The 23,227-nt window shown below is 44.8% G+C and overlaps 1 protein-coding gene across 1 annotated transcript in view; it reads left to right on the forward strand.

Moving 5' to 3' along the window:
- Window positions 1–10,567, forward strand: part of LOC126263574 (uncharacterized) — a 233,678-nt gene extending 223,111 nt beyond the window's left edge. The window contains exon 3 of the mRNA XM_049960667.1: window positions 10,486–10,567. Coding sequence (XP_049816624.1) covers window positions 10,486–10,497 — 12 coding nt within the window. The 3' untranslated portion in view covers window positions 10,498–10,567. The remainder of the gene's footprint in view (window positions 1–10,485) is intronic.
- The last annotated feature ends 12,660 nt before the right edge of the window (window positions 10,568–23,227 follow it).

A 23,227-nucleotide genomic window follows, 5' to 3' on the forward strand; every position in this document is an offset into this window, starting at 1 on the left:
CTACGGTCGCAGGTTCGAATCCTGCCTCGGGCATGGATGTTTGTGATGTCCTTAGGTTAGTTAGGTTTAACTAGTTCTAAGTTCTAGGGGACTAATGACCTCAGCAGTTGAGTCCCATAGTGCTCAGAGCCATTTGAACCATTTAACGAATAACAATTGGACACATGTTATATTTTTCTTCTTCTTTTCCCTCCATGGATTAGGTGAATACGCGTTCTTATCAACAGGGTACAGCCACCTTTCCCGTGGTCTACCCCTCTGTCCTTCTCTCTAGGATTGCAGTCAAGAATTTGTCTTGAACGTCTATTTTTATGCATTCTGTGAACTCGTTTCTTCCGTCCGCGTCCGTTTCGATCTATTTTCTTGTGCACTGAATCAAATTGTAATTCATTTATAATGTCATCATGCCTGAGGCAATTTTCTCTGGTGCATCCTTTAATACTGTGGAGAAATCTCATTTCGGTAGCCTGTACCTTTTGTGAGGGAACTCAGGATTCAGATCCATAGAGCATAGGATGTAGAACTTCGTCTGTTCGGCCGGCCGAAGTGGCCGTGCGGTTAAAGGCGCTGCAGTCTGGAACCGCAAGACCGCTACGGTCGCAGGTTCGAATCCTGCCTCGGGCATGGATGTTTGTGATGTCCTTAGGTTAGTTAGGTTTAACTAGTTCTAAGTTCTAGGGGACTAATGACCTCAGCATTTGAGTCCCATAGTGCTCAGAGCCATTTGAACCATTTTTTTTCGTCTGTTCCTCTTTCATGGTTTACTTTGTAGCGTATTTTTAATTGTCCCATAGATTACGTTAAAATTTAGTATCTTGTTACCAGTTTCATTGTCGAAATTTCGCCCCTTGTCACACTCCAGAAAATGGGCTATCTGTTTCAGTATTATGCTATTTACTATAATTTCAGATCTACAGCAAATTTTCCCTAAAATGCCGTAACCATTGTTTTATTAGTGGAGATGTTAGTGTTATATTTCGACTCCAACAAATTAAGGTAATAATCGGGTCTTTGAAGTTTAATTTACTTGAATTTCTATTTGATCATCTGCGCGTAGCAGAATAATGAAATGGCTCTGAGCACTATGGGACTTAACATCTATGGTCATCAGTCCCCTAGAACTTAGAACTACTTAAACCTAACTAACCTAAGGACATCACACAACACTCAGTCATCACGCGGCAGAGAAAAAAAAATCCCAGAATAATGAAATATTTCTCTGTTGACCTTGTAGCCGTAGCTGGTATTTTGTTTCCGAACCCTGTCCAGGTCGCCTATGTAGATGTTCAATAGAGTTGGAGACATCACGTCTGCGTAACTGTGTCAATAAAAGTTCAGACAAGTTAACTTCATCACGATTATAATTTTTGTCTCTGTGATGAGTTTTAGCAGAGCTGATTAGAGGCTGTGGGAAGCCTTTCTTTCCCTAATCTGCTGTCATAGGCTTCTACTGACTTCGTGAAAAGCAGTTTCATAGTCTACAAATGCATCATGCGTCTCTAAGTTTAATTCCCTCTTTTTCTCTACCAGTTTTTAGACTAAATATGCCATCAATGCAGGATAGTCCTTTTCTAAAACGTATTTGTTCTTCTAATAAAATTGCATCACAGATAGGATGCAGTTTATTATTTAGATCTTCTAGCCTGTGTTAACGAGGCTAATTCCTCTATTGTTAATTGGGTCATTTCCGTTGCGCTTCCTGAACGCGTAGATAATTTTTGCCAGCTTTCATTTCTCAGTTACCTTAACCGCAATGCGACATAGTTTAATGAGATCTAGCGTACGTTCACGCAGTCAGATCTCTGTTTTAATAATTCAGAATTTATTTCGCCTGTGCCTCTCGCTTTTCTGTTCTTAATTTTTTTGCATTGTTAAATCTAATCCATTCATTTCGGTGTCCGTTGATTGGGAAAATTTCACGGTATTACTCCACTGCTAAATCTTCAACTGAGAGTTTTTTGTAATGCTGTTCCTATAGTTCTAACGTTATTGCATTGATGTTTCCCTTTTGGTTAGTTCGTCTGGTTAATTCGTATGCTACTGACTGTCGTCAATAAATGTTATTTTCCATTTCGTTAATGTTAAATAGGATATTTTATTTGAATTACCCTATACTACGACCTCCTAAACTTCAATGTCCAAAATAATGAAAGGGTAACTCTTTAAACACGTCATTTCTGCGTTTTGTGAAGCAGAAGTTTGAAATTTGGCTGGAAGGTGCTTACAATCTTCCTCTGAAACGATGCAAAAGTGTGGCACCTTACTTATTCACCGCCGGGCTCAACGGAAATTCAAAAGGAAAAGTCTCGACACAAAGCGAAAAAAAAGTTCAGAGCGCAGAAGGTTATTGCATGACCGCAATTTTTCCTTTTTTGCTCTAGTATACGGGGTGGACTAGGGACTGGTCAAAAATGGTTCAAATGGCTCTGAGCACTATGCGACTTAACTTCTGAGGTCATCAGTCGCCCGAGGCAGGATTCGAACCTGCGACCGTAGCGGTCGCTCGGTTCCAGACTGTAGCGCCTAGAACCGCAGGGCCACTCCGGCCGGCGACTGGTCAAAAAGATTCGATGAAATTTGACCTTAAGCCGAAGGAACAAAAGGTGTATGTATTTTATCAGCCCTAATCCTTCGCGGTGTCCTGTGACGCGATCACAGGAGCTGGGGGAGAGGGGGGGGGTCACCTTGACGCTTGCATAAGTAAAATGGCAAAGGACCACTTTAAGACACATCCTAGTTCGACAAGACCCTCTGTGGAATGCCTGCACCTTTATATAGCCCTTAAAAATATGTCCACACGGATACAACCCTTGACCGATGATTTCTAGGCGCCTGTGAAGCGCTTCGACACCCCTAACAAGAGGAGCTCCCCATCGCTGCCCCCTCAGATTAGTCGTAAGATGGCCCAGTGGATACCCAGTTAAAAAATGATCACAGATCAAGCGTGAAAACAGTAAGAAGGTGTACAGAACTGTAAAAAAACGGTACAAGTTCAATATGCGCAGCATCGAGCATGTCGCGGTTATATGGTTACGGTGTTGGACTGCGAAAGGTGCCATCTGTGCTAAAATCTCACTTATTCTCCTTTTTTGGTTTTATTTTTGCCTTCCCAGTTATTGACGTGTGTGTTCGCTGTATTCAGATTTATGTCTGTGTCGTGGTGTAATGTTAAGTTTGCAACAGCGACGTGTAAGAAAGGGGCCCCCAGACGTACGAACCTCCGATTTGACTTTTGAATTCCTTTGTTGTAACACAGTTCACACCCACGTGTTTGCTGTTTCATTTCTGTGAAAGGCTGCTACGGCGTCTCGCCTACTCTCACTATTCATTACATTTACTTAGAATGGTAATATATTCTTACTACATTATATATTCTATAACCACTGTATAGTATGAAAATTGCCAAGATTACAGAAATGGAAATGCCTCCCGTCGTTCGCTTGGTGCAAGTCTTCCGAGTGCACGCCACTTCGGCGACTTGCGTGTCGATGGGGATGAAATGACGATGATAAGGACAACACAACACCCAGTCCCTGAGCGGAGAAAATCTCCGACCCAGCCGGGAATCGAACGTGTGCCATTAGGTATGACATTCCGTCGCACTGACCACTCAGTTGCTAGGGGCAGATAAAAATGTCGTGTGACTAGGGCCTCCCGTCGGGTAGACCGTTCACCGGGTGCAGGTCTTTCGATTTGACGCCACTTCGGCGACTTGCGTGTCGATGGGGATGAAATGATGATGATTAGTGTGGTGTCACTGCCAGACACCACACTTGCTAGGTGGTAGCCTTTAAATCGGCCGCGGTCCATTAGTATACGCCGGACCCGCGTGTCGCCACTGTCAGTAATTGCAGACCGAGCGCCACCACACGGCAGGTCTAGAGCGACGTCCTGGCACTCGCCCCAGTTGTACAGCCGACTTTGCCTGAGATGGATTACTGACAAATACGCTCTCATTTGCCGAGAGGATAGCATAGCCTTCAGCTACATTTGCTACGACCTAGCAAGGCGCTGTTTTCAATTGATATTGAGATTCTATTAATGTATCATCAAGAGCGATGTTCTACAAATGTGGATTAAAGTTAAGTATTCCAGAAGCTACGTACTTTTCTTTATAGCATTCATTACGTATCCTGTTTCAGACCTCACGCCAGCCTGCGTGAGTTTAAGCGCGTGCCTTTCGGCTTCCTATCATTGTGTCTAGGCTGTCTTGTCTAGACACAACAATTAGGACAACACAACACCCAGTCCCTGAGCGGAGAAAATCTCCGACCCAGCCGGGAATAGAACCTTGGGATTAAGATTCTATCGCGCTGACCACTCAGCTACCGGTTGCGGACAAGACTACAGAAGGAGAAAAGACATGTCAACGACTGGACGGAAAGTTCATAATTTTGGGAAAAAATTCGCACTCCAACACCGTGAACACATAACCACGATGTCATAGCTACACAACTCGTCACGATGCTGCACATCTTGAGCTCGAATCGTCTATTTTTCACAGTTCAGCACACTACCATCCTGTTTCCATGCTTGATCTGTGTTCAGTATTTGACAGGCTATCCACTGAGCCATCTTACTACTAAATCTGAGGGGGGCACGATGGGGAGTTTCCCCTGTCAGATGCCGCATGTCAGCAAATAGGCAGTACAGCAGCAGCATAGGGCCACTCAGCTGAATAGTGTCAAGGAGTTGCCTGTTTGCAGGCACCTAGCAATCATTCAAGGCTTATCTCTGTACATCTACATTTTTAGAGAGCTCGACGAGGTTGTATGAGTGGCATGGAGGTTGTTGCCAAGCTGGGAGAGGGGGTCTTAGGCGACCCTTCGCCGTTTTAAGTCGTCCCTCCTCCCCCCCCCCCCCACCAGTCATCAAGTTACAGGAGGGTACAAAAGAGGTGGGCTCAAGAAGCATAAACACGGTCTGCTGCTTCACATGAAGTCGTATTTCTTTGAATAGTTTCCCCATTAATACAAGAGCAAATACTGTGGTTGTGCTACACTCCAAAGGAGTCACATCACGCTTAGTGGGTTTGTCAGCAGTGTTAAAACTTGTCAGAACATCGTTAGACTGCCGTTTTCCACTGCGATATGTGTTAAATGAACGCCCCAGTAGAAGGTCTGCTTTTATTGAGACCCTTATGCCATCTCCTCAGAACTTTTTGTGTAGACTCTGACCTGTGCTGTGTCTGAAATGTTTCTCTTCACCATTGATGAGAAAACAGCGAAATTTCAACTTTGTGTGTCGTGATTCTATTCTCACTCATTGAGGCCTCAAGAAAAGGGTGCGATGACTATGAGGAGGGGCTTTGAGGGAGTGACGACCTCCCCATCGTGTAAAATTTGGTGCCAATGTGACATCATCAACCCAATTTATATCTCACATGAAGTTCTGAGCTCTAGCCTCTCTTCCGCAAGTGTCGACACGTGTCGGTGAGCCCATCAGCGACCTTCCTCGAGGCCACGATTTTTCACGACTAAAGACGAAGATTGTAGCATCTTTGAGACAAATTTGACGCTTCCTTCCCGCAATGAGGGAAAATGGCGCAGTTTTAAAAAAGCAACGCTTTAATTGATTGTGCAGTACACTATACTGGGGAGGAGAAGAGGTTGGACATGGAGACATGGAGAGAGGAGATAGAAAAGGTGAAGGTGGAGAATGGGCACAGAGGTGGCGAGAGAGAAAGAGAGAGAGAGAGAGAGAGAGATCATACCTGCATTGGGCGCAGTTTCAAAAAAGCAACCCTTTAATTGATTGTGTAGTACACCATACTGAAGTGACAAAAGTCATGGGACAGCGATATGCACTTTTATAAGTGGCCGTAGAATCGCGTACATAGAGTATAAAAGGGGAGTGGATTGGCGGAGCCGTCATTTGTTCTTACGAAATTCGTGTCTAAAGGTTTCCGGCGTCATTATGGCCGCACGACGACAATTAACAGGCTTTGAGCGCGGAATGGTAGTTGGACCTAAACGCCTGGGACACTCCATTTCGGAAATCAATAGTGTATTCAGTGTTCCGAGATCCACAGCATCAAGAGTGTGCCGAGAACACTTAATTGCGCCACGGACAACGCAGTCGCCGACGGCCTCCACTTAACGACCGAGAGCAGCAGCGTTTCTGTGGAGTTGTTAATACTAACAGACAAGCAACACTACTCGTACGGCGGTCGTATACGTTAGGACAGTCCAGCGAAATTTGGTGTTAATGGGCTATGGCAGCTGACGACCGGCTTTACTAATATTACGACATCGCCTGCAGCGCCTCTTTTGGGCTTTTGACCATACTGACCCTGGATGTCTGGGAAACCGTAGACTGGTCCGTTGATTCCCGATTTCAGTTGATAAGAGTTGATGGTATGGTTCGATGTGGTGCAGGCCCCACGAAGCCATGACCCCAGTTTGCCAACAAGGCACTGTGCAAGCTGGTGTGGCACCATATTGTGACTGGAAATGGCTACGTTCGGCTACTTGGAGACCATTTACAGCTATTTATGGACTTCATGTTCCCAAACAACGGTCGATTTTTTACGAATGAGAATGCGCCGTGTTACCGAGCCACAATTGTTCACGATTGCTTTGCAGAACATTCAGGACAGTTAGACCGAATGATTTGGTCACTCAGATCGCCCCACATGAATCCCATCGAACATTTTTGAGACATAATGAAGAGGTCAGTTCTGTTTAAAATACTGCACCGGTAACGTTTTCGTAGTTACGGGTTGAACCGTGAATTTAAATTTTTCTTAAGAATTCTCTTTATTTACTAACGATTCGTCAAAAACATTAACATCTGTAATCGCACTAAGTGAGCGTGGAAGTAGTTGCCAGGATGTAACTGATGGAAAATGAAATTACTTTTAACAAATATGAATTATATTCCTAAAAGCCTTTTCAAAAACAGATTTAAAATTATAAGCAGAAAAGCACACTCGAAATATCAAGTTACAATTTTATTTAGAGGCAGAAGGGACAATATTAACAGCAGGAGCCTTCGGGCTGAGAAGCTTGCCCGCTCCCTTTCAACACAGCCGTAGTCACGACCGCTCACAACATCCTCTGAAAGACTACACTGGTGCAAATCTGCAACACACCAGATTACTTTAAACTAAACATTTTAACAACTCACACAAGCACATACACGATGCACCCCGTAGGAGGGATGGAAATGGTACAAAACACTAACATTAAAAGATTAACTTGCCACCGAAGGTACAACTTGATTTTTTTTAAAAAAAAGTCTTTCGGTGGAAGGGTGGCAACTTTATATACTAAAATGACCATTTAAATAAAAACCCATGAAATGCAGTCTTACATAAAATTTACAAGGTTGGCCACACATGCTCAACATTACACATATACCACCTCTCAAGATGACAGACAAGATAAAAACATATTTCAGGAATTCGGCCGTTACTTCAAGCAATAAATTCGTTGACACTGAATCCGACAAACATGACAGAGGCAGCTATTAACTTACGGCAGACCGACAGACAGACAGACACTAACTGCCTAACAAATGCGGAAGGGAGACAGACGAGCAAGCTGGGGACGAGAGGCTGACCAAGAAAACAAGTAGAATTTAACAAGTAAATCAAACAACATATCACGAATCACTTCTAGGCGCTGCAGTCTGGAGCCAAGCGACCGCTACGGTCGCAGGTTCGAATCCTGCTTCGGGCATGGAGGTTTAATTAGTTCTAAGTTCTAGGCGACTGATGACCTCAGATGTTAAGTCGCATAGTGTTCAGAGCCATTTGAACCATTTTTCAACTTCTAATAAACTGCGATGTCTGGCGAAGACCTGGCGCAGCACCCGCAAAACGCTCTCCCGAACCGTCCACTGCCAGCCGCTTCAACGGACGCAGGAAGGCGCGCCGATCTCCCGTCTCACGGCGTCGCAGCTCGCCCCGCCCAGACCGATGTCGTGGGTTGACTCCTGTTGCTCTCGTGTCGACCACGAAGCCTCTACCCCTCGCTATACGCCGCGGCCCACTGGACTCACGTGGCGACCTCACGTGCGCCGACGCTCAAGACGGACAAGTCATCTTGTGTCCCAGTGCGCGACCGACCAACCGATCGATCCAACCGCCAATGACCATTGCCTGAACAAACTCGAGCAGACTGGTGGCTTAACACATACTAGCACTCCGGACGACAGACCCAGCTGACCCAGCTGACCAACTGGCCGACTGGCGAGTTTTTTTTTTTTCCTTTATTGATTTTCAATTCCCCCCGAAGGGGGCGGACTGGCAGCAGCTTAGTACGCTGCTCTACAGCCTACAGACTTTCATTTTGAAAACAGAAGAAAACAAGAAAGACAGGCGATAAAATGGTGACGTCAAGTGTAAAATGGCGGGAAAATGCGGAAAGTTAAAACAGAAAGCAAAAGGGGTTGGCGACGTTAATAAAAGACACAGGAATCAGACAAATAACATAGTACACACACAATGAAAAAACACGGCTACAGTCTGGTTTCTGTTCACAAGAGATAAAAGGCACACGCAGCGACAGTATGATGGCCGTTCGCAACACTTCCCAAAAAACACAACACGGAACACTCACTGTAAAACACGCACTGCAGAACACTCACTGCAGTAGAACACTGCACGAAAGTGGCGGCACAAGGATGACACTCCCGAGCCAATGGCAGATGGGGGAAGAACAAGGAGGGGAAAAACACGAAAAAAAGGGGGGGAACCAAGGAGGGAGAGGACGAATAAAGGGGGAGAAGGGCAGACGCGAGAGGGAATGAGAGGAGGCAGAGGAGGGAAATGTAAAAGGACTCGGGGGAGAAAAGGGGGCAAAGAGAGGGGAGGTGGGGAAGAAAGAGAATAGAAGGGGGGAGCGGGAGCCCGGGAAAAGGACAGAGGAAAGGAGGGTGAGTGAGGATCAAAGTTGATAGGAGGGATAAATGGAGGGAGAGAGGGCATCATCCGGGAGGGGGAGTTGATGGAACCGACTGGCGAGCTCATAGCGCCCCTTAAATGCACGCGAACAGGCAACCTTTCCCCTTTCCCACCAGAGGGAGACACCAATGCTGCGATTGCCACAGCGGCGTCACCGCCAGACACGGAGAGCGACTGCTTCACGCTACCCGCTGCGGCGCGCTCTTCATAACAGCAATTTTTACCACGGCTCACGTGTGTTACACAGGGTGTTACAAAAAGGTAACACACACAAATAAAGAAAAGATGTAATGTGGACATGTGTCCGAAAACGCTTAATTTCCATGGTAGAGCTCATTTTAGTTTCGTCAGTATGTCCTGCAATGGACGAGACAATTCTTCGTGCAGTTGACGATAACCCTAATGTCAGCGTCAGAGAAATTGCTGCTGTACAAGGTAACGTTGACCACGTCACTGTATGGAGAGTGCTACGGGAGAACCAGTTGTTTCCGTACCATGTACAGCGTGTGCAGGCACTATCAGCAGCTGATTGGCCTCCACGGGTACACTTCTGCGAATGGTTCATCCAACAATGTGTCAATCCTCATTTCAGTGCAAATGTTCTCTTTACGGATGAGGCCTCATTCCAGCGTGATCAAATTGTAAATTTTCACAATCAACATGTGTGGGCTGACGAGAATCCGCACGCAATTGTGCAGTCACGTCATCAACACAGATTTTCTGTGAACGTTTGGGCAGGCATTGTTGGTGATGTCTTGATTGGGCCCCATGTTCTTCCACCTACGCTCAATGGAGCACGTTATCATGATTTCATACGGGATACTCTACCTGTGCTGCTAGAAGATGTGCCTTTACAAGTACGATACAACATGTGGTTCATGCACGATGGAGCTCCTGCACATTTCAGTCGAAGTGTTCGTACGCTTCTCTACAACAGATTCAGTGACCGATGGATTGGTAGAGGTGGACCAATTCCATGGCCTCCACGCTCTCCTGACCTCAACCCTCTTGACTTTCATTTATGGGGGCATTTGAAAGGTCTTGTCTACACAACCCCGGTACCAAATGTAGAGACTCTTCGTGCTCGTACTGTGGACGGCTGTGATACAATACGCCATTCTCCAGGGCTGCATCAGTGCATCAGGGATTCCATGTGACGGAGGGTGGAGGCATGTATCCTCGCTAACGGAGGATATTTTGAACATTTCCTGTAACAAAGTGTTTGAAGTCACGCTGGTGCGTTCTGTTGCTGTGTGTTTCCATTCCATGTAATGTGATTTGAAGAGAAGTAATAAAATGAGCTCTTACATGGAAAATAAGCGTTTCCGGACACAGGTCCACATAACATATTTTCTTTCTTTGTGTGTGAGGAATGTTTCCTGAAAGTTTGGCCGTACCTTTTTGTAACACCCTGTATAGCTCAATATTTCTGCAGAGGAATGTGGGCAAGAGGAGATCCGACACGTTATCAGGAGATATGCAGTGCCTTTTGTCACCTCAGTGTATTTCTCATGTTGGCTGAGCATGACGGTCAGTGTTGCGCTATGTGTGACGGTGGCTGGTGGCTCTTCCGGCAGGCGGCAGAGTGATGTGGCGCCGGCTGCTGCTGGCGGCCGCCGCCCTCGCGTCCGGCGCCGCCTCCGTCGCGCCCGCCTCCGCCTCCGGCGCCGCCCCCGGCCCCGGCGCCGCCCCCGCGATGGCGTGCGAGGAGGCGCGCCTGCGCTGCGGCTACCGGCGCGGCTGCCGCTCGGCGCTGCAGCTCTACCTCATGCACTGCCCGCCCAACGCCCTGGACCCCGACTCGCCGCAGCCGCGCTGCCCCGACGACTGCCAGCTGGCGCTCGTCGCGCTCACCTCGACGCCCGAGGGTCACCACCTCATGACGGTGAGCCGGCGTCCACTTCATCCTGTACACAAATGGGGTGGTGCTAGACGTAAAATCAAATGAAGCTACAGGGTGGGCAAAACAAAACTGGTCGTGAAAATACACTACTGGCCATTAAAATTGCTACACGAAGAAGAAATGCGGATGATGAACGGGTATTTATTGGTCAAATATATTGTACTAGAACTGACATGTGATTACATTTTCACGCAATTTGGGTGCATAGATCCTGAGAAATCAGTACCCATAACAACCACCTCTGTCCGTAACAACGGCGTCGATACGCCTGGGCATTGACTCAAACAGAGCTTCGATGGCGTGTACAGGTACAGCTGCCCATGCTGCTTCAACCCGATACCACAGTTCATCAAGAGTAGTGACTGCCGTATTGTGACGAGCCAGTTGCTCGACCACCATTGACCAGACGTTTTCAGTTGGTGAGAGATCTGGAGAATGTGCTGGCCAGGTCAGCAATCGAGCATTTTCTGTATCCAGAAAGGCCCGTAAAGGACCTGCAACATGCGGTCGTGCGTTATCCTGCTGAAATGTGGGGTTTCGCAGGGATAGAATGAAGAGTAGAGCCACGGGTCGTAACAAATCTGGAATGTAACGTCCACTGTTCAAAGTGCCATCAAAGCCAACAAGAGGTGACCGAGACGTGTAACCAATGGCACCCCATACCATCACGCCGGGTGATACGCCAGTATGGCGATGACGAGTACACGCTTCCAATGTGCGTTCACCGCGATGTCGCCAAACACGGATGCGACCATCCTGATGCTGTAAACAGAACCTGGATTCATCCGAAAAAATGACGTTTTGCCATTCGTGCAACAAGGTTCGTCGTTGAGTACACCATCGCAGGCGCTCCTGTCTGTGATGCAGCGTCAAGGGTAACCGCAGCCATTGTCTCCGAGCTGATAGTCCATGCTGCTGCAAACGGCGTCGAACTGTTCGCGCAGATGGTTGTTGTTTTGCAAACGTCCCCATCTGTTGACTCAGGGATCGAGACGTGACTGCACGATCCGTTACAGCCATGCGAATGCCTGTCATCTCGACTGCTAGTGATACGAGGCTGTTGGGATCCAGCACGGCGTTCCGTATTACCCTCCTGAACCCACCGATTCCATATTCTGCTAACAGTCATTGGATCTCGACCAGTGCGAGCAGCAATGTCGCGATACGATAAACCGCAATCGCGATAGGCTAGAATCCGACCTTTATCAAAGTCGGAAACGTGACGGTACGCATTTATCCTCCTTACACGAGGCATCACAACAACGTTTCACCAGGCAACGCCGGTCAACTGCTGTTTGTGTATGAGAAATCGGTTCGAAACTTTCCTCATGTCAGCACGTTGTAGGTGTCGCCACCGGCGCCGACTTTGTGTGAATGCTCTGAAAAGCTAATCATTTGCATATCACAGCATCTTCTTCCTGTCGGTTAAATTTCGCGTCTGTAGCATGTCATCTTCGTGTTGTAGCTATTTTAATGGCCAGTAGTGTATTTTTTGTGCTTCAAGGTAGCCAAACCAACGTGCATCATCCTTACCTTAAGGTAGGCAACCCAACTTACATAGTCTTAATTTTGACCAGGCAACCCAAATCGTTTGCGTAGGGAAGGATGTTGCAGGATGGGTTGTCTATCTTAAGGCGAATAAAATATTTTCCCGGGCAGCTTCGTTTTGCCCGCCTTGTTCAAATTACCTTGAATAGTCACAATTTATTTTTATTTCCACTGACCGTTTCGGAGGGTTAAACCTAGCCTCAATCATCAGTTAGGTTTATGTCTATTAACCCTTAACTCATGTGATGGCTTTAATGTAATCTATACTACGAAGTCTTGTTTCTGGGGTCAGTGTCATAATAAGTTCAAAGACATTACCTGCTCTGACACTGTCGTATAAGTCCATGCACTTAACATTGCTCATTTTGTTACAAATTAGTATTCTACAAAACACTACCCGATATGTTAGCAAGATCATGCCTGAATAACAACTGTTCACTTCCGTTAACTTCGTATCGACTCCAGATTTCGAATATCCGTTGGTGAACCTACGTGTACGTGCAGGAATTGTAACGTCAACTTTACAAAAGTTAATTGTTTTTGTTGATAGTGATATAATAATGTTTGCACATATTTCCTTGAGATAACTTATTTTATAATTATTGGCCTCAGTTCCTACTTAACAAGAAGTGTTTTCGGTTCCTAAATAGTAATATTAAATGTTTCTTACAATAGACCATATTTTCTATGCTCGCTACTAGTTACCACAGCTTGTTTCTAGCAAGTGGCCTTGTTTCATTAGTGGGCTTTGTTTCATTAGTCACCATAAAATTAGAGAGAAAGCAGAAATAGCAGATAAATAGAAATTAAAACCGAAGCTGAAGGAAAGACTCACAACTTTTTCTCGTATCAACACCCTAAAATTGAAAACTCGAAGTTGAGTCAAATCTCATCTGTCGTCAGCTGAAGCGGTAGCAATCTATACTAACAACTGTTAATGATTATATTCTGCATGTACGCGTAGGAGGCTGTGACACCAGTCAAATGTATCGTAAGCGATTCGAGGCACAATAAATTCTTGCACTAGATGTTAATAGAAACGCATTTTATTTCATGAGATTACCTACTCGTAAAACTTGGGGAATTTATATTTCCAACCTCCCCCCTCCCTCAGTATGACTGCACAATGAGAACAACGGTATACTGGTACTTAGAAAAATCGGAGCTGTAAAGGTGGAGACAGACGAACAACAATAGTGCGCCACACACTCTTCGCCTTGCACTTTACTGTGGCTGGCGTTATGTGGTCATAAATAAGCGATCAACATTTGACGCCATAAATTGTCTCTCGGTTTTGCTTCTTACTGGTTTTGTTTCCTCACGCGCCATGTTGAGGTGCTGTAGCTGGTATCTTTACGTCCAGAGAGCGTTCCGTAACGTGTTTATAATGTCAGCTTATCGGCGGTAAATGGAGAGGTCGTGCTGTAAATTTTATACGTCGGATGACTCACGCGGAGAGTGGGCTCCAGTCAATAGCGTGTCGCATCGGAGCCAGTCCCGAAGCCGTAGACCGCGAGCGAGCGGGCAGTTCAGCTGTAACAATACAGGGAGGGGGGAGGTATGAGCACTGCCTTTGCCCACATCCTATACGTTTTTAAGGTGATCAAACCTTGGCCTATCTGGTCCACGTTAATTTTACACCAAACATTCGTCCCTGTGTGGGAAGGCTAATGAACGTACAGCAATGAAATTTCTACTAGATATCAAGTACGTACTGTGCATTATACTAAACTAAAAAAATGTTCTTTAAGTTGTTTTTCTCCAAAAACTTTTAAAACAGTAAAGGATCCAAAATTTTGATACATTTTTCCTCACTTATAATTTTATTTAGAAGAAAATATTACAAAATTTCACATTATATTAGATTCCATAGTTGAAAATGCTTGTTATCTAGTTGCACACTAAATTTCATGAATTGTCTGGAATAGTTCTTCCGAAAAAGGGTCTTACAGTAAAAAAAATATTATATCAGGGAAATCACTTGTAAAGAAAATGAGCTGAGCTGGAACACTTACAGATGATTAAAATCTGTCTGATGCATATGTTTTGTCTTCTTCTATCTCTAGTATGTCCTTCCACTTTGTTTTGCATGTAGCTAACTGTGTTACATGTTTTGCCATAGCAGATCTTTCACCATCTTACATTGTAAAGCTGTCAGTCTCCTCAGAAATAATCCCTAACTCTTGTAATGCCCCAACACTTGGCAATATTTCCACAGTTGTATGTGAGAACAGCGTCATAGACTATTTTTAATGTCTTGATACTGATAAACACAGTCGTTGGTAGACGATTCCAAGTAAAGTTGTTGGAACACTCATTTGAATTTGTGTTTGCCCATGCAAACACTTCTTTGGTTGCTCAGCCCTGGTCACATGTCTATTCGATTTATAGCACCAAGTACATCTGCTGGAAGACTATGCTTAGGCACTTAAGATTCTCCTGTCACTTTCGCCCTGTTAAATTTTGCGCCATGACGTGTCATCATTTCGGGAGAGACAGTGACATGGGCTTTCATCTGTGGAAAATGTAGAACTAAGTTGCCAAAAAAATGTCTATCTACATTTCAAAAGAACCTATAATTCTGGTTAAAAACATCCTGACAGGGTCGCCATTTTATGCAAGATACCAACTGAGCCACACGGGAATCTGAGTTTAGTATGTGAAATTAATAAAACCAAATTAAGGTAATTGATAAGGAAAGTTTGAACATCAAATCTTACTGTCCCTGATTTAGGTTTTCCGTGATTTCCCTAAATCGTTTCAGGCAAATGCCGGGATGGTTCCTTTGAAAGGGCACGGCCGATTTCCTTACCAATCCTTCCCTAACCCGAGCTTGCACTCCGTCTCTAATGACCTCGTTGTCGACGGGACGTTAAACACTAACCACCAACCAAATCTTACTGTCACAGCAAATCTGGGTGTGGGTGACAAAAACACGGTTTTAAAAAAGTTTCCTAAAAACAATTTTCCAGGAAATTTCTTTGGAGAGTATGTGAAAAATATCCCAAAGAATCAGATTCCATGAAATAATCCTATTTTGTAAACCACTATCACATATTGGTCCTCTGAAGGGCTTGGTGGCTACCCAACAGCTCTCATAAATATTGATAATCATCAAATGATTTTTTTACGATTTTTGCGGTTTATTTGATCGTGAATCAAAATATCTTTCTCTAACTGATATAAACGTTCCTCAGTTGGCTACTTCTGAGACCATTTTAAATACTAGAACATCCACCATATCCAGATACCACTATGTAATGATATGACGAGAGGCAGTCCCGTCAGTATAAAACGACGTAGCGAGTATTGTGTAGTCGGTAGAGAAGCAGTAACAGCAGAATGGGTCTGTCAGGAGAGCTCAGTGACTGTGAATGCAGACAAGTAGTTAGATGTCACCCGAGTAATAAATCCGTTAGGGACATCCTAACCTTCCTAAAGCTGCCCAGTTGGTGACGTGACTGTGAAGTAGAAACACGAAGGAGCAACCGCAACTAAACCAAGACCAGACAGACCTCATGTTTTGACGGACAGGAACAGTCGAGCATTGTCGAGGCTGGTTGTAAAAAAATCGCATGAAATTAGCGGAACGAATCACTTCCCAGCTCCAAAGTGCTACCAGCAGTCTAGCACCAACTGTGCATAGGGAGTTGAAAAGAAGGGGGTGTAATGGTCGAGCTGCTCTTCTATAATCAATGCTAAGCCATGCTTGGGGTTGTATAAACAGTGACACTACCGGACTGTGGAAGACTGCAAACGAGTGATGTGGAGTGATGAATCACGCTAAACCCTATGGCAATCAGAAGGAAGGATTTGGGTTTGGAGAATACTTGAAGAACGTCATCTGTCATCATGTGTTGTGCCAAAAATGAAGCACGGAGGATGAGATGTTACGGTATGGGGCTGTTTTTCATGGTTAGGGTGCAGTCCCCTTATTGCGCTTAAGAAAACGGTAAATGCGGAGGGATATAAACACATTTTACTGCATTCTGTAAAGCGTATAGTAGAGAAACAATTCGCAGTCGATGATAATTTGTTTCAGCGTGATAATGCACCGTGGCTTACAGCAGCATCTGTGAGGCAGCAGTTTGTGGACAATGCCATTCGTGAAATGGACTGGCCTGCCGAGAGCCCCGACCTAAACTCAATAGAGCACATTTACGATGGGTTATAACGTTTACTTAGCCCCGGACCCAAATGTCCAACATTGCTACCTTCTCTGATTTCGGTTCTTGAGTAAAAATTGGCTGGTATTCCTACGCAGACATTCAGACATCTCATAGAAAGTGGCCCCAGCGGAACGGAAGCCGTCATATAAGCGAAGGGTGGACACACGCCGTATTAATGTCCACAATTGGTGTTCGAGTACTTTTGATGAGATAATGTGTGTAAGAGACTGCCACAGCAGTAAAAGGTACCCGCCTATATAGCTGACCGAATTAACGCGCCGATTCCGGTATTCAGGGAAGCGAACCAACCAACGCCGGATCGGATTAACTACGAGGGCTGCGGAGTAGACGGCCGGGGTGTAGTTTCTAAGGCGGGTTTCCGCATCCAGGTAGGTAGATACCAGGCTGATACCCACGTTACCCCTCATGTACACGCACCGTAAAAATTTAGAAACTTCTGCCACACTTGGACATGAGGTTTCCTCTACACGCAGACAGATGGCGTACACAGGGTCCGTGCCTGGGTGAGTGGAGCGGCAGGAACACTCCTAAAACCTACAGTAACAATGTAAACCACGCACAGAAACTGGAAAAGGCAAGAGGAGAAGGAGAAGAGGAATACACACTGGTGCCCAAAATTAAAGCAACAACGACAGATGAACTACAAAGGAAACAGAGACATGTTGATTACATCATTGGGGTAAACGACAGTAGCCACGAAAAATTCTATTTACCGCATGTTACTTCCAATAGCGCCAAAAATGCCATTATATGTATCAGATCTTCATCTGATCACAATGGCTTCACAACCAAAATGATGAAGCTTATTATTGACAGACTAAGGCCCACTTCAACCACTCCTTAACCACAATTGGTTCCCTTGAGGCCTGCGAACAGGAATTGGTTAAGCCACTTCCTAAAACGGACGTTGCCAAAGCACCCTCTGATTATGCACCTATTTGCATTCTTCCTGCATTGTCTTAGGTCTTAGAATATATGCAACGGTGTCCAAAATTAAAGCAACAATGTTAGTTTTTTTCAACTTAAACGGATTTCCACACACATTCCGACAACTGATTAACGCGCTCAGTGTGGGGTGAGACCACCTCTGGAGCAATACAGGCCTGACAACGACGGGACAGACAGTGAATGATGTCGTCAGTCTCACGTTGAGGCAGTAGCTCCAATTCTTCGTGCAGAGCTGGCCGCAAGTCTTGGGGAGTGGTTGGAGGATGCTGACGTGATGCAACCCACCTGCGCAGTGCATCCCAGACATGCTCTATGGGATTCAAATCGGAAGAGCGAGCAGACCACGCCGTGCATGCAACATCAACCACCCGTGCTCTATGAGGTCGAGCATTAGTGTCCATCAGTACGAAGTCTGGGCCCACAGCATCTCGCAGCAACCGAAAATGAGGTCTCAAGATCTCGTCACGATACCTGTCAGCAGTTGAACCTTGCGGATTCACCTGTACAACTTCATGAAAAGCTGTTCGAGTGGCCAACACAATCCCTGCCCACACCTTTAAGGGTCCCCCTCGATATCGGTCTCTTTCCACAATGTTTGGGTCCCGAAATCGTGTTCCACGTCCGCTCCAGATGCGAATCCATCGAGAATCACTCTCCAGACTAAATCGGGACTTATCTGTGAAAAGGACATTGGTCCACTGTTCGATCGTCTAGATGGCATGTTGATGACTCCACTCTAGACGTTTCCTCCTGTGAAGACGCGTCAGATGTACACATATAGCAGGTCTCAGACAATAAAGGCCATTCTGCCGAAGCCTTCAGTGCACCGTTTGCCTCGATACAAACGTCCACTCGATGGTGCGAGGTCAAATGCCAGTTGCCGTGCGGTACTAAGGCGGTACTGTAGTGCCCTTACAGCTAAATAACCGTCCCCTCTATCTGATGTCACACATGGTTGGCCCTGCCCTGGTGTTTGAGATACAGTTTCGATCTCTACAAACTGTCGTCACATCCGAGAAACAACACAACGATTCACATTAAGCCACCAGGCCACATCAGTTTGCAACTATCGTGCTTCCATTCTTCCTATGGTTCTCGACTGCTGAGGGACTGGTAGGGGTCTTCTCTGTGACTGTGTACACAGCCATTGTGGATGTGAGATTACCCGACAAATACTACCCCGGTTCATGGGCGCCCTGACGTCATCGCTGGCGTGGTTGTCTGTTGATCGGAATGCCATCTTCCGTGCAGAACACGCTCGTACGGACATCTCTTGACAGTTGGTATCTTGACCTAGACACAGGAGGGGGAAATAGCGATTTGTTGCTTTAATTTTGAACACCAGCGTAGCTGTCATGTATCTACATCTACATGTACGTGACTATGCAATTCACGATTAAGTGCCTGGCAGAGGATTCCTCGAACCACCTTCAGACTCATTTTTCGCTGTTCCATTCTCGAACAAGCTCAGATATCTCTTATTTTATCATGATGATCATTTATCCCTATGTAGGTGGGCGCCAACAAAATATTTTCGCATGTGTGGAGAAAGGACGTTACTGAAATTTCCTGCGAAGATGCTGCCGCCACGATAAACGCCTTTGTTTTAATGACTGCCAACGCCAATTCGCGTATCATTTCTGTGGCACTCTATCCCCTACTTCGCGATAATACAAACGAACTGAACTTTTTCTATGTCCACCGTCAGTCCTGTCCTTTGCGGATACCACACTGTACAGGAGTACTGAAGAAGATGGCGAACAAGCGTAATGCAAGGAGTCTCTTTGGTAGAGCTGTTACATTTTCTTACTATTCTGCCAATAAATCGCAGTCTTTGGTTTGCTTTCCCGCAACATTACTTATGTGATCTTTTCAATTTTCAGTTATTCGTAATTGTAATCCTTGGATATTTACTTTCATTAATAGCCTTTAGAAATGTGTGATTTATCGTGTACCCGAAATTTATCGGATTCCTTTTATTACTCATGCGGATGACTTCACGTTTAATTATTTAGAGTCAGTTGCCACTTTTTGCAGCATACAGATATCGTGTCTAAACCATTTTGCAATTGATGTTGATCATCCGATGACTTTACAAGACGGTAAACGACACCACCATCTGCAAACAAGCTAAGAGAGCTGCTCGGATTGGTTCTTTAATCGTTTGTGTAGAACTGGAACAGCAGTTGGCCTATAACATGGGTGGTCTCCATATAGTACTTCTGTTTCACTCAATGACTTCCAGTCAGTTAGTACAAAATGTGACCTTCCTGACAGGAAATGACGCATCTAGTCGCAAAGATGAGACAGTAGTCCGTAGGCACGTAAGACATACTTTGTCAAAAACACTCATTACTTCGAGAGAATAAAGAGCCAGTTGCGTTTCACAAGAACGATCTTTTCTGAATCCGTGTTGGCTGTTTGTCAATAAATCGTTTTCGTCGAGGTAATTCATAATGTTCTAATACAGTAAATGTTCCAAAATCCTACAGCAAATCGACGTTAGCGATATGGGTCTGTAATTCAGCGGATTACTCCTATTTCTTTCACGAATATTCGTGTGATTTCTGCAACTTTCTAGTCTTTGGGTACGAATCTTTCTACGACGGAGCGGTTATATATGATTGGTAATTATGGAGCTATTGTGTCAGCATATTCTGAAAGTAATCTAATTGGTATACAGTTTGAACTGCAATCCATGCCTTCATTAAGTGGTGTAAGCTACTTCGCTAAACCGAGGATATCTGCTAAGTTATTCATGACCGCAGTTGTTCTTGATTAGAATTCTGAGATATTTACTTCATCTTCTTTGGTTATAAAATTTCGGAAAACCATGTTTAGTAATTCTGGTTTAGTGGCATTGTCATCTGAAACAAAGCCAATGTTATGCTGCAGTGCAAGTATTCATTGTGTCTGTCCGCTGGTGTTCTATACGTATGACCAGAATCTCTATGGGTTTTCTATCAATTTTCGAGACAGAGTTTCATTGTGAAAACCATTAAAAACATCTCGCATGCAAGATGACGCTAAATTTCGAGCTTCCGTAAAATTTCGCCAATCTTCGGGATTTTGCGTTCTTTTAAATTTGGCATGCTTTTTCGTTTTTTCTGCAACAATGTTCTGATCCGTTTTGTGTTCCATAAGGAATCAGTACCATCTCTTTTTAATTTATTTATTATACAGTATATACGTTGCTATCGATACTAATTCTTTGAATTTACACCAAATCTAGTCTACGTCTACATAGATTGGAAGGGGTCAAGCGAACTTTTATCTGATTTTTTAAATTGATGCTCTTTTGCGTTTATTTTTGTTGGGTTTACGTGTCACGGTATTCAGTCTCGCTACAGCGACATTGTGATCACAGATCCCTGTAATGTAATGATGCTCCCTATTTGCTCAGGATCATTCGTTGTTGAGGTCCAGTATATCTACGCAACCCTTTACAATTCAAGTGGGCTTCTGGGATAATTGTTCAAAATAGTTTTTTGAGAAACCATTCAGTACGATTGTGGACGACGTATTATGCCTAGCACCGTCTTTAAAACTGTATTTTCGGCAACATATCGACGTTAGATTGAAGTCATCACCAACTGCAATTGTGTGAGTGGGGTACGTGTCTGAAATGATAGTCAAGTTTTCTTTGCAGAATGAGATTTTCACTCTGCAGCGGAGTGTGCGCTGATATGAAACTTCCTGACAGATTAAAATGTGTGCCGGACCGAGACTCGAACTCGGGACCTTTGCCTCTCGCGGGCAAGTGCTCTTCCAACTGAGCTACGCAAGCACGACTCACGCCCCGTCCTCACAGCTTTACTTCTGGCAGTACCTCGTCTCCTACCTTCGAAACTTTACAGAAACTCTCCTGCAAAGGTCCCGAATTCGAGTCTCGGTTCGGCACACAGTTTTAATCTGCCAGAAAGTTTCAAGTTTTCTTTGAACTGTTCAGCAACTGTATCAGCTAGTCGGTTGATCGGTAAAAGGAATCAATTATTAATTTATTCCGGTTGTCAAGAATATCCCAAGCGTTTTGAGGTGGAATAAACTCCTGCAGAAGATGCCAATAGAAACGCATTTTGTTTAACACGAAATTTTGGCTCGTAGAACTGTGAGACCTTGTATTCACCTCGTACTTACTGTGCCGTGACAAGAATGGTTTACTGGTGCTCAGAAAAAATCGGAGGTGTAAAAATGGTCGCAGTGAAACAACACTGGTGCTCTACGAATTGCAGTTGTGGTGATGAATATCCGATGAATATTTCGTGCCGTAAATTCAGCCAAAAGTCTTATTCTCTCGTTCTTGCTTTGGTCTGATTTTGTTACCTCACACGTCATGTTGAGATGCTGTAGCTGGTATCTTTACGTCCAGACAGCGTTCCGCAGCGTGTTTATTATATCGAAACATAAAGCTTAGCGGCAGTAAATGACGAGGTTACGCTGTAAATTCTATGCAGCGGATGAATCACGAGGAGAACGGGTTCCAGTCGATAGCGTTTCTGGACGAGTTCCGAGACAAGCGAACGCACCGTTCAGCTCTTAACACTTAAGGGGGAAAGTCAGCACTGCGCCGCTACGAACGTTTGCCCTCAGCCCCTGGGTGATTAAGGACTCGATGGCCAGCCAGTTTCTCTCACAAGTCTTTATAGTTATCTAATGATTTCTTATGGTTTTGTGATATATTTTATTCAGAATGAAATATCTTTCTCTAGCTCTTATATGCTTTCCTCATGTGCTCACTTCTCAAGATATTTTTGAGTGGTGAAACACACATATTTTAACGTGCTGTAGGCTTTAAAGCTACACAACACAGCCGTCACGTGGCAAAATTTACTCACAACGCTGAAAATAAGGCGCGTTTCATGTGTAACCTTACAGTTTTTTTCAAAAATGAAGCAACAGAAGGAAATTTTATTGTCCTCGCCAGACTCTGTCAAGATGGACGCACCACCGTTGGTCATCCAGAACTGTTTCCTTTCGAGATCGCACTGCATGCCACGTGGACTTCGCGTCAGCTGGCGAGGCCCTCTGGCGTCGTAAGCTAGAAGGGCAGTGAACGTAGTTTCTTCGTGCAATTGCGTTAATGTTCGCGAAACTTTCCGATCGTCAGACGTTATTTTCGCATATAACTGTTCGCTTGCTTTTGATTTTTCTCTCGATTTACTGTTGTACGCTGTTGACGATTCTTGGCTTTCACGTTTTGGGATTACTCACAGTTTGTCCTTTTGAATTTGTGTACTGCTTTCGCCATCGACCGATGTGTCCACGTTTTCTCTGAAACCGAATCGTCGCACTTCCACACTGGGTACTGCGTTGCTAAAGAAATCTTAGAACATTATGTATTCATTATTTTGTATGTCATCTATTCTCCTGTAAAAGTAGGAAAAGCAACTATAAAGACCCAGCGCACAAGGATTCCGCTCAATGTGGCCACGGTCCCTCCACACATTATCTCGAAGTCTCTCACTGCAGGCATTTTTTCTATGGAAACGTTGTGCTGCAATATTTATTACTGTCACTCTTGTAGGTCTATCAATCAACAGGTCCCAGTTTCCAAGTGTGAAAGCAATCTTTTCCATTTCTTATTTTACCCTTAAATTTATAAATCCGAGAGGCAGGAGTGAAACTCCTAAGAGGAGTGAAGAGCTGCACAAGATTAGATAAGAGCAGAGCTGGGGACGTAAACTGTAAATGAGAAGATCACGCCTAATCAACAATGCTGACTAGAACATC

This window comes from Schistocerca nitens, chromosome 6 (genome assembly GCF_023898315.1).
Source record: "Schistocerca nitens isolate TAMUIC-IGC-003100 chromosome 6, iqSchNite1.1, whole genome shotgun sequence".
Taxonomy (NCBI): Eukaryota; Metazoa; Arthropoda; class Insecta; order Orthoptera; family Acrididae; genus Schistocerca; species Schistocerca nitens.